Source organism: Rattus rattus, chromosome 7 (assembly GCF_011064425.1).
Source record: "Rattus rattus isolate New Zealand chromosome 7, Rrattus_CSIRO_v1, whole genome shotgun sequence".
Lineage (NCBI taxonomy): Eukaryota > Metazoa > Chordata > Mammalia > Rodentia > Muridae > Rattus > Rattus rattus.
Window position 1 is genome coordinate 123,333,201 of NC_046160.1, and position 11,739 is coordinate 123,344,939.

At 44.0% G+C, this 11,739-nt stretch overlaps 1 protein-coding gene across 1 annotated transcript in view; it reads right to left on the reverse strand.

Moving 5' to 3' along the window:
• The window catches only part of Atg2b (autophagy related 2B), a 70,097-nt gene extending 58,361 nt beyond the window's left edge, over positions 1-11,736 (reverse strand). Inside the window, exons 1-2 of the mRNA XM_032908381.1 lie at positions 11,125-11,736; positions 1,380-1,542 (exon numbers count right to left, since the gene is read on the reverse strand). Of these exons, the coding sequence (XP_032764272.1) occupies positions 1,380-1,542; positions 11,125-11,286 (325 nt within the window). The 5' untranslated portion in view covers positions 11,287-11,736. The remainder of the gene's footprint in view (positions 1-1,379; positions 1,543-11,124) is intronic.
• Between the last annotated feature and the right edge of the window lie 3 nt (positions 11,737-11,739).

The following is an 11,739-nucleotide window of genomic DNA, read 5'->3' on the forward strand; positions in this document are numbered from 1 at the left end:
GTGTGTCCAGATGGGCAAACTGTATGTTATCTAGGTGAGCAATTATATCTTATTAATTGGATCAGAAGTTATTGTGTTGTGTGTTCTTTCAGATGTCAATTTAAGTTCAAGAGAGTATGTGGTGGCTGGAGACACTAGGCCGCCACAGAATTGGGATGTATATGTCTGACAAGGTGGCAACCTGCCTTGGGAACTAGATGGGTAGAGATTGTTGCCAGGTTCAGAGAGAAGCCATCAGCAGTGTGATGTGGGATAGAGCAAAGCGGATGAGACGCTTTGCTGACTGAGATGAAGATATCTACCAGATATCCTGGGACACTATGGTGCCAGACCTAGTGCAGGGTAAAAGACAGCATTATATTTTTTATAATTTTACAGCAACAAAACGGAGTATTAGGAACAATACCACAGGATATTCTCTGGCTTCAACGTTCATGAACACACACACACACACTAGCAGATTTTTCCAGGTGTGGTAGAAAACTGCTACAAGTCCAATACTCAAGAGGGTGATGAGGCTACAGAGTGAGTTCAAGTTCAGCCAGGGCTGCACCGTGAGACTGCCTCAAAATAAATACATCAATAAAATAGATCACTATAGTTCTATGAAGCATCATTTGAGTTTTGTTTTTCAGGAAATACTCTGGATTATAATTTATGCATATGTACACAGCATTTATCTAGAGTGATCATTCTACCCATTTCTCTGTGTTCCCTTCCACGGCTGAGAGCACAACACCTTTTCCAAGCCCAGCTTAGATAACTGTTAGCAACATGGATGTCGTGAGTCACAAATGAACTGCTATAATCACTAGCGGCCATTGTTCTTCAGCACCACAGTTGTTTCAGATTTTACCAATCAAAGTCCCGTCAAACCCAGTCCTGGAGGCTGGAAAGTTGGGAGCCTGTACTACTCTTACAGAGGACCTGTGTTCCATTCCCAGCACCCACATCAGGCTGCTCGCAACTGCCTGTAACTCTAGTTCCAGGGGATCTGATGCTTCTGACCTCCACAGAGGTCATGTGCACACATACCCAAGGCCCTCCCTACATACACATAATTCAAAATCACAAAAATTTCAATCTAACACTATGCCCTTCCAATATTTTTCCATGAATTTTTGAATAGTCTTTCACATTTGGGAACACAATATTTTGAATCTTTAAAAGAGAAGTTACTTTAGATAACTAGAGTTAAATAACCACATACTACCTATACATTAGTGCTCTGGAGCATGACTAAGGAGGGAAACCATTCTACAGGTATACTTACATACATCCTACACAGTGCCAAATCCTCATATTCTATCAACTGAAAAGTCATCAATCCAATGCTCACTTGCTTACAGCTGGGTTGACAGGCGCCTGGACACACCTACCTCCCCGAGGTCGAGGCCGGAAGACCATCTCCAGCCCTCTCACTTCCAGTGCACAGTTGTCCTGCAGCAAAGAGCCCCATGGGACTGACAGGGAAATGGACTGAATGAATCCTTCTGTGACTTCTAGCGGTGCATCTGCTGACTCCAGGATTTCATTGAGACACTAGAGAGAAAAAAACGAGTTCATTTTGAAATCAGACAAATAGAAACACAGAATGTCAACTTTTTCAATGGTGTGAAGATGCCCACAAAGATGCTGAGCACTGAAAATATCAGGCAAGGCTGGGCTGGAGAGAAAGGCTCTGGCTAAAAGCACTGGTTGCTGTTCCCAGAGGACCCTGGATTTGATTCCTGGCGCCTATATGATGGCTCACAACCATCTGTAACCTTCTTCTGACCTCCAGAGACCTGGCATGTGGATGCATGCACACACATGCAGGTGAAAACACCTGTGCTCATCGATTTCTTTGTGTTCTTAACACCAGCAGAGCCATCCAACTTCATGGACTGAACAACAACTGGATTCTTGGACTTTGAATTAGTAGACAGCCATTGATGGGCTAAGTGGCCCACCGCCTGTGAGCCACTCTGGGAAACCCCCTTTCCATACACACACAGAGTCAATCCATCAGTTCTTGTCCTCTAGAGAGCACTAACACAAAGAGCTTTCCTCAGGCCTGTCTGAACCCTAAAGACTTTCCAAAGATTTAGAATCAACAACAATGTTTTTGTTTTGCTTTCCAAGATAGGGTTTCTCTATGTAGCCCTGGCTGTCCTGGAACTCACTCTATGGACAGGATGGCTTTGATCTCACAGAGCTCCACCTGCCTCTGACTCCTGAGTGCTGTGATTAAAGCCGTGTGCCACCACACCCAGCAGCAAGAATGATTTATTAAAGTTATAACAATTAAGTTTACATTTATTAATTATTATTATTTTGCAGGGGTGAGGTATATGTTCAAAATGTTTGTGGTATGTTCTCACTGGTGAACGCAGATGCATGTGCCCATTGTATGTGTGTGCATGTATGGTGCAGAGGTCAATGTGGGTGTCCCACTCGTCCTCAGTCACTTTCCACAGTGAGACAGTGCCCCTCACTGGATGTAGGCCTCAGTTAATGTGCTAGACTCTCTGGCCTGGTAGCTCTAGGAACCTCTTGTCTGGAGTCTGCAGCTGCACGGGAATGTCAGTACCCAGCTTCCTACGAGGTGCTCAATGTCCAACCTCAAGCCCTCATGCTCTCAGCGCAAGCACTTTACCAACTGAGCTATCTTCCCAAGCCTCAACTTTCTTAAATTCTCATCTCATCTAGCCCCTAGGATTATCCTACTTTTTCAAATTCTAATTTCCCACGGCTTCTGTGACAGAACTGTCATCATCTGCCTGTGTTTCTCTTCCCTTCATGCTGCAGGCATTCTGGGCAGCTGTGTTCTTTAGTCAGCACTCACAATGACAGCTCCCAATAGTTATCTCTGTCCATCCTCGAATCCCACTGCGCCTGCTATCTAACATCCCTGAAGCTCAGTACAGTCCAGTGTTCTCACTCAGTCTCAGCCCTCTCCTCCTCTCCTTCTCTTCTATCAGGCTGACAAAAACGAACTGCAAGGGTCAAAGGTAAAGCCCGACAATCTGAGTTTGGAGGCTGGAAGAAGAAAGCTCACTACCACAAACTGTACTCTGACCTCCGTATGCACACCACAGCACACTCACGTACACATGCACGCACACCCTCATGCACAAACACAAATGAGTGAGGAGTTAAATAAATAGTGTGCTAGAGAGATGGCTCAGTGGTTAAGAGCACTGACAGCTCTTCCAGACGTCCTGAGTTCAATTCCCAGCCACCACATGGTGGCTCCCAACCATCTGTAATGAGATCTGATGCCCTCTTCTGGTGTGTCTGAAGACAGCTACAGTGTACTTATATAAATAAATCTTTAAATAAATAAATGTAGTAGGGTTATTAGAGGGGTTATCATTTTGGATCAGGAATTTTAAATCATTATAAATAGGCCCAAACCTATCTTTATGAGTCAAAAGAGAAACCATTACAATCAACTTATTTTGTTTTTCCAGTAAGAAATGTTTATTCTTTAAAAAAAAAAAAAAACCCTATGCTTAGATGGCCTGGCAAGATGGCTCAGCACACTAATGCACTTGCCACGAAGTCTCAGGAATGAGCTGAATTTCTGGGAACCCATTTTGTAGAAAAAGAGAGATAACTTGTCCACTGACCTCCACATGTATGACATGACATGCAAAAGCCACAAACAGACACAAACTTTATTTTAGTCCCTGACTCAGGATTTGAGGGATTCTTGGAGACTATCACCTGAATCCTACTAGCTGTTTAAGCATTCTCTCTGGGTTTTATTGCTGAAAAAGCCTTGAAGAGATGGCTCAGCAGTTAAAGAGCACTGACTGCTCTTCCAGAGGTCCTGAGTTCAATTCCCAGCAACCACATGGTGGCTCACAACCGTCTGTAATGGGATCTGATGCCCTCTTCTGGTGTGTCTGAAGTGTACTTATACATAAGGCTTTGAAGAAGTGGTCACCAGTTGATGTGAGAGGTCCTGTGAGGTTGGTTGGTGAAGAACACACCAGAGCCCAATGCATTCAACTGTTGAAACATTAGTCATACAGTGTGCAAGTGGCTATTACCATGGAGAGCCAGGTCCTCCCTGTGACCAATGTCGGCTGTAGGCACTGCAGCTTTGGCTGTGTCCCATGAGTCTGCGGAGCTCATGCTTCAGATGTAAGGCTTTTGTCAGGACTCAAAGTCCACACAGCAGTGACCATGGTATTTTTTGATGCAAGTTTGGCTTTGGGGAGTGCAGTAGAGCATCTTCTGTGTGGAGCCACCAATATGTCTCACTGGTTGTCACATACGACTCATTTTCATGGCACATCACAGGCCGATGGAGAAGGAGAAATGGTGCACTGTTGTCAGTGCATCACAGTACAAATCGGGGATTTTTTATTCTCAGTCCATTCATGACACCACATAGTGACCTTTTCACCTTTCCCAACTTGTTCCAAATGCTGAATGGCCACGGACTGGTCCACACTAGTTATTTGTACCCTGTATAGAAAGCCAGCCACTGAGCCCCTCGTCTTTAGTCTCTCGTGCACCACGTCCTGAGCCAATACTACGCTGTCTTCGCTATCGGTTCCTAGGCCTTGACACTTGGAGCTGTTGTGGCTTTGCAGCCACTCTGAACTCAGATAAAAAGTCAGTAGGGTTTGACTTTGCCCAACATCACCACCGAGGTGTAAAACAAGCAGTATGGAAAGAGTCACTAGTAAGAGATTAAAGCAAGGTGTGGTGCCACAGGCCTTTAATCCTTGCACGTGGATCTGTGAGTTCAAGGTCAGCCTGACTTACACAATGAGTTCCAGGCCAGCTAAGCTATACAGAGACTCTGTCTCAAAAAAATAAGTGTGTGTGTGTGTGTGTGTGTGTGTGTGTGTGTGTGTGTGTACAGAAACAGCGAAACTATAATTACTTTTACAACAAGCTGATAGATAGCCTTTTCTATCCCCCTGCTGATACTGTCTTATAAGAGACTTCCCTCTTCTGTGCTTTCCATTTTCCAAGTTAAAAGTTTTAAAGAAGTGTTTAGATGCGGTCTAGATAGGTATGGTCCCTACAGACTCATGTGTTTGAATGCTTGGCCATAAGGAGCAGCACCCTTAGGAGGTGTGGCTTTGTTAAGGGAAGTATGTCACAATGGAGGTGGGGCCTTGAAATCATATGTGCTCAAGCTCCATCCAGTGTTTAAGTCGTCTCCCGCTAGCTGCCAGAGAATAAGATGTAGACCAAGATGTAAAAGCCTCTGCTTCTCCAGCACCATGTCTGCCTGCACGCTGCCATGCTTCCTGCCATGAAGACAATGGACTGAACCTCTCAAACTGTAAGCCAGTCAATTAGATGATGTCCTTTATAAGAGTGGCTATGGTCATAGTGTCTCTTCAAAGCAATAAAACTCTAACTTAGACAGATGCCTAACACTAAAAAGGAAGTCCCCCATATAAGACAGAAAAGGTAAACTCAGAAGTGCGTGTTTATGTAGTATTTCCATTAATTTAAATTTAAAATCTAGCTGCCCTATTTTCATCTGCAGACAAGCCGAGTCTTAGGATGATTACTTCACACTCCCTGAATTGTTCTACCGAGAATGAGTTTTGTTGTTTATATGAACAATTAAAATACATCAAAGCATTTTTTTTAAAGATTTACTTCTCGATTTCATGTTTGTGAGTACACTGTTGCTGTCTTCAGACACACCAGAAGAGGGCATCAGATTCCATTACAGATGGTTGTGAGCCACCATATGGTTGCTGGGAATTGAACTCAGGACCTCTGGAAGAACAGTCAGTGCTCTTAACCACTGAGCCATCTCTCCAGCCCCATCAAAGCATTTTCAAGTACACGAAACCAATGATTTAGCCTTTGCACCTCAGGTATCTGTCAATATCAGTAAACCACGTAAGAAACTGGATTTGATGGGGCCTTTTCTCTGCATACACCAAATTTACCCCAATTTTTGTGGCTACATTAACCTCCTAAATACAGTGTTTTGAAGGCTGCATTACAGTATTGAAGGGTAGTATCAAAAGAAAAAAAGGTGGGGTTGGGGATTTAGCTCAGTGGTAGAGCGCTTGCCTAGCAAGTACAAGGCCCTGGGTTCGGTCCCCAGCTCCGGAAAAAAAAAAAAAAAAAGGTGCTCTGAACTATATATAGTCAATAGTTCAAGAATGTACACTGGGCCCAGTAAGCTACAATACAATTTCTCTGTGTATGAGATGTATAAATAAATATACTGTTCTGTACTTGGCAAACAAACTCCTCTGTACATTGAATGATAAACTCCAAAATTCACTCCTGTGAAAATTCTAAGTTTATTTAACAAGCAGAAGAAAATTCTCAAGCTGATCAAACTGACTCAGACAACTCTCTCCTTGCTCCACCTTGGAAGTGTCCTATGAGACTGAAGGGTTCCGAGCTGCTGGTGGAGTCCCTGAGTTAACTGCTCAGCAAGCGACCTGCCTGCTTACAGCACCTAGGAAGACACTCGCTCCCTTTCGGGCCATCCTGCTCTCAGTTTTCACCAGGACTTCCAAGCAGACAGTCAGAATAAAGTCACACCGTAATATATTCTCTAGCAGTGGGGAAAGAATTGTAGGTTAGTGCTTCTTGAACTAAAGTCAGTTTTTATTACAAATACACATACACATATAAAATATAAGTACCAAAGTAATAAAAAATTATTAAAGTGAAATTAGAGGGCTCCAGGGTAATAATTCATTGCTGTCGATCTTCCTAAACAAAGTGAATTCTCATGAGAAAGGATCACTGTCCCACCTCACTATCAGACTATCCAGCCCTTACCAGTCTTGCATGCCACACTGTAGAACTATGCTAAACCTATAAATAAAAGCCTCCATTTAAAAACTGAAACAGACACATAAAGGTTCCTGCCACCAAGCACAAGACCTGAGTTGGAGCCCCAAAACATACATGAGGGAAGAAGAGAACCAACGCCTGCAAGTTGTCCTCTAATCTTCATAGGCATGCTGTGACATGTTCTTGCATGTATATGTGCATGTACGTGTGTGTGTGTGTGTGTGTGTGTGTGTATACACAAGTTTAAATGGAAAACTTTTTAAAAATCCTTCATTCTGTAAGTATAAATTAAAATAAATTCCTAGTCTTCAGGAGGTGAAAAGAAGTGAGTCACGAAGTTCACTCTCTCACCAGATAGAACCCCTTCCCATTTTTTGCCCACTTCTAGGACACAGGAGCTCATAAAAGGCAGCCCATTCCAACTGCAAAACAGCTCCAAACCCCATCTCCTCTCCACTTCCAGATTTGTATGGGTCCATGATCTCATAAGTGAAGTGTATCTATCCAGAACTACAACAGGTAACTCATAAGAGTATGAGGACACATTCAGGCATTGTGTGTCAAATGTTTCACACTTTAGATTTACATAGGTCCTAATACTTAATAAGCACAGGTACACTCAGCTACTTTCAGGCCATAGCCCAAACTGGTTCAGAAAGACCAGCTGCTATGCTCTCCACTTCAGCAAGTGAAACTTACTTCAGCAGACGCCGTCTTTATAAATTAAACAGTGGAGTCTTGGTAAAGGACAGTAATGCTCTAGCTTCCTAGTTTCCTTATCGCCAGGTATTTGTGATGAGCAGCTCCCAGCTTTGTAACAGCTTTGTGGCAGCTCTAACTGTGACAACCACCCCTGTGGAGCCAAATAGCTAGGAATATATGCTACCTGGCAGCTTCCAAAAACATACGACATAATTAATCTGACTTTCCAAGTAAGGACAGTACTTCTAAAGAGTATGAAATTAAACAACTGCTTTTCAAAAGCTATTTATACTATCTTTTAGAACTATGTGGAAATATTTCTGTTGGCCCATGATTTTGTGGTTAAAGCCATCTCTATTGAAAACACTGACACCAGAACTCCAGAGGCAAACTGAGTAGGATTTTGAGTTCAATACTGGGCTGCCTTGCAAGATCCTATCCCCAAAACTAAAAGCAACAAAAATCTAGTCTGGAAAGTCATTAACTCTACAGGTTTATAAAAAATTTGAAACACTGAAAAGACACTCCCAACCTGCCTAAAAATATCCCAAAGAATTTGAAAGAATTGAGTTTAAATGTAGTTTCACAACTACACACAAAAAAGCACACCGCCTTCTGATTAGTTAACAAAATAATTGATTATATTGCGGCCAATTCCAACCAATTCCTCTGCATAACAGAGTTAAGAACTGAGATGATGGCCTGAAGAGACAGCTCAGCAGTTAAGAGACCTTGCTATGCTTGCAAAGGATTTGAGTTCAGTTCCCAGCAACCACAGCAGGCAGTTCAAACATCTACCTAGAACTCTAGCTACAGGGGATCCGATGCCTTCTTCCAGCTTCCACGAATACCCCACACATACGTGCACGGGCTCTCCATCTCACACTCGCTCTCTCTTTCTCACACAGAAAATGTACTGAGAATCTTAACTGTGGTTTCTTTAAAAGACAGAAATATTATAAAAATATATTTTCATTTTAATCCCAGGGCCACTTCAGATTGTCCATAGCAGCTGACTATAATTTGCCTCACGCTCTAGCAGGAATGTGATTTTGTTAGCTGCAGATAGTTTCTGCGACAGTGTGGTATATAAATGCTATGTCCCTGAGAGGCGGGGTGGGTTGGTTGGTTAGTGTTGGTCTCGGTTTATTAAGTAGTTGTGTGCAAAGAAAAAAACTAGATATCCTGACAACAGGGCTGGAAAGGTGGCTCAGTGGTTAAGAGCACTGACTGATCTTCCTCAGGTCCTGAGTTCAATTCCCAGCAACCACATGGTGGCTCACAACCATCTGTAATGGGATCTGATGCCCTCTTCTGGTGTCTTCTGAAGACAGCTACAGTTACATACATACATACATAAATAAATAAATAAATAAATAAATAAATAAATAAATTTTTTTTTCTTTCTTTTTTTTCGGAGCTGGGGACCGAACCCAGGGCCTTACACTTGCTAGGCAAGCGCTCTACCACTGAGCTAAATCCCCAACCCCTAAATAAACATTTTTAAAAAAGAAAGAAACTCTAGATATCCTGACAACAAAGATCAAACTTGCCCCAAGGAACTCAAGGCCCCTAATCAGCAGGAAGTAGTCTCAGTAACATGACCCCATTTCCGACCCCTGACTTTTTTCAGGGATCTCTTTCCTCTCTATCTTTTTTTCTCTTTTATCTAGTGTTAGGGGGCTGAAAGAACTCACAAAGTAACAAAATCAAGCTACAGAAAAATGTTTTTTTAAATAATTGAAATGTTAAAAATGTCGTTTACTTAAGTCCTCTTCAGCATGTATGAATCTCTATAAGTTTCTTTTTTTTTTTCAGTTCTGAAAGTCATTAAAAATCAAGTATCCAAAGTAAGTGAGTTTGGAACCTGAACTCTGTACAGCTTCATACACTTCTCCCAGCCTGACTTAGCCGTCATCAATAAGCACAGTAAAGTAAATCACCAAATGCTTTTGGAGGCTTTGACATCCCTTTGGCTGACAGTGCTCTTAAGTAAAACAATCTTCCAGTTAAGCCTATCCACAAATTATGTTACCAGGGGCCTTGTTGTCAAGCCATCAACCTCAGATATTCTCATTTCTGATTTCCTGTCAGGATGAAATGAAAACCACACAAATGAAAAAGCCTAGAATAACACCTAATCCAACCACTGCTCAGGAGTCCCTGAGAGCTCTCAAGTGAGCTCTTAATCTACGCTCCCTAATAAAGCAGGGCTGGGGTTGGACTTGGATTCTTGTAATACTTGTAACTGTGGCACAAGACAAAATATTAAATGCCACTTGACATTCATAAACATCCAACCCTCAAGACTTCCTATTCCGTTTTCAGCAGTGACGAGAGACCAGGGAAATCTACCCTGCCCATCTTCCAGCCGCTGAGTAAGACAGTTTGGTCACAGAAAAGAAAAAGGTAGCCAATTCAAACTACTAGAGAGGCTAAGGTGAGAGCTTGGTCATGAGTTCCAGGCTACCCTGGGCTACACAGCAAGTGCTTGGGTAGTTAGGACTATGTAATAGACCTGCCTCAAAAAAAAAAAAATATTTATTATTATTCCCATCTGCTGATAAGAAAGAATAGCAGCTATACAGTAGCTTGATATAATACCTGTCATGCATGCCTTTTACGATTACTGAACTTGGTTATTACTATACCTACTGCCTTTCAGTGGACTGTGAAAGCCTACGACTATTTTGGTATAGGACAGGTTTTTCTGTTCCTCAAACTAGAACTGCTTAAACTATCTTGTGTACTCTCTCTGGTTTAAGTCACCTAGTTTCAATACAATTACCTTGTATCATACCCCTCAATACAAGTTGCCTAGGAGTTTCCATAATTTAAGCTTTTCGAAAAAGAGAAGACAGGACAAAGCCAAGGCCTTTAGGTAACATATTAGGCATCTTAACCCAGTGATGCAAATACAGCTGTATCTAGTGAACTGAATATACACGAAGCTCAGGTGAGTCGACTCACAGCCTCTAGTAGGTGTTGTGATTCTTTAAAAAAAAAAAAAAAAAAAAAAAAAAATGGCCGACGCTGCAGCTTCCAAGCTTTTGCAACATTTGCTTTTACGACCTGTCGGATCTATCACGTGAAAAGGGCAAATCTAAACAGCACCGCTGGGGCCATTCACAACCTCACTCAAGCAAAGCAGGCAAACTGGCAAAAGAGGTCTTCGCCTAACTTATTTTCAGTGAATGAAGACAATCAACCCGGCAAATACAGTATTCCAACATCCAGACCAAAATAAATAACTGGGGGTTTCCGTCACCTCCCCTTCATCTTTAATGTTTCCTAACATCATCCAACGAGGTAGGGTTTGTTTGCCTCGAAACACTGCAGACATTCACAGCCTAAGGGGCAGGGATGGACACCTCCTTTTCTGGGCCTGCCTCAAAGACCCCCAACCAATGACTCGATTGTTCCGCACCGTGTGTGCCTCCATTACACCGTTTAAGTCGGAGCACGTGATCTAGGATCCCAAACTTGCTACACTTTACACACTTCCCTGAGCCCCGCCACACTTGGACCTAAACAATTCCCAAGGAGGTACTGAACGTCACCGATGCTGGATGACGATGCTCAGGTCTTGCCCTAGGGAGAGCAAGTTCCAACCCCTGCTGGATGACGGCAACTCACCCATTTGTCCAAGGGGACCTGGGCAAGAGACCCAGTGCCCTGGTACAGGTCCAGGCTCAGCTGCTCCAGGCTCAGCTTCTCCTGCAGGAAATGACCCAGGTATCTCTGCAGGAGGTACCGACAGGCCCTCTTCTTGATAGATTCTGAAAATGGCCAAGGCATGGTGAGGGCTGGCGGCTGGGGGGCCGGGGCTGCACGCGGCGGCGACTCGGGGATCCGACCTGGGCTCTAGGCAGCGGCAGCGCCTCAGGATCCGGCCGGCGTCCCCAAGCCGCGGTGGGGTCTAGGTTCGCGGTGGCCGCTGCATGCCGGTTCGGCGCGGCCGTCCCTCAGGGCAACCCCATGGCCCGCGTCGCGACGCTCGCACTAGGCCCGGCGAGGACTGGAGGCTGAACAGAACCGGGCGCCCCAAGTCGGGAGCTTCTGAAGCGCTCCGTCGGTCCGGAGACAGTTCATACGAGAGCCAGAAGGCTGACGGCTGAGGCGAGACAGACTCCGACACTGCGCGACAAATTTGTTGTCATCTACTGGGCGCGCTCCCGCCTCCGAGTCGCTCCTGGCGCGTTCGCGAGACCTAGACTCCCGGCGCGCACTGGAGCAACTGGCACAAGCGGA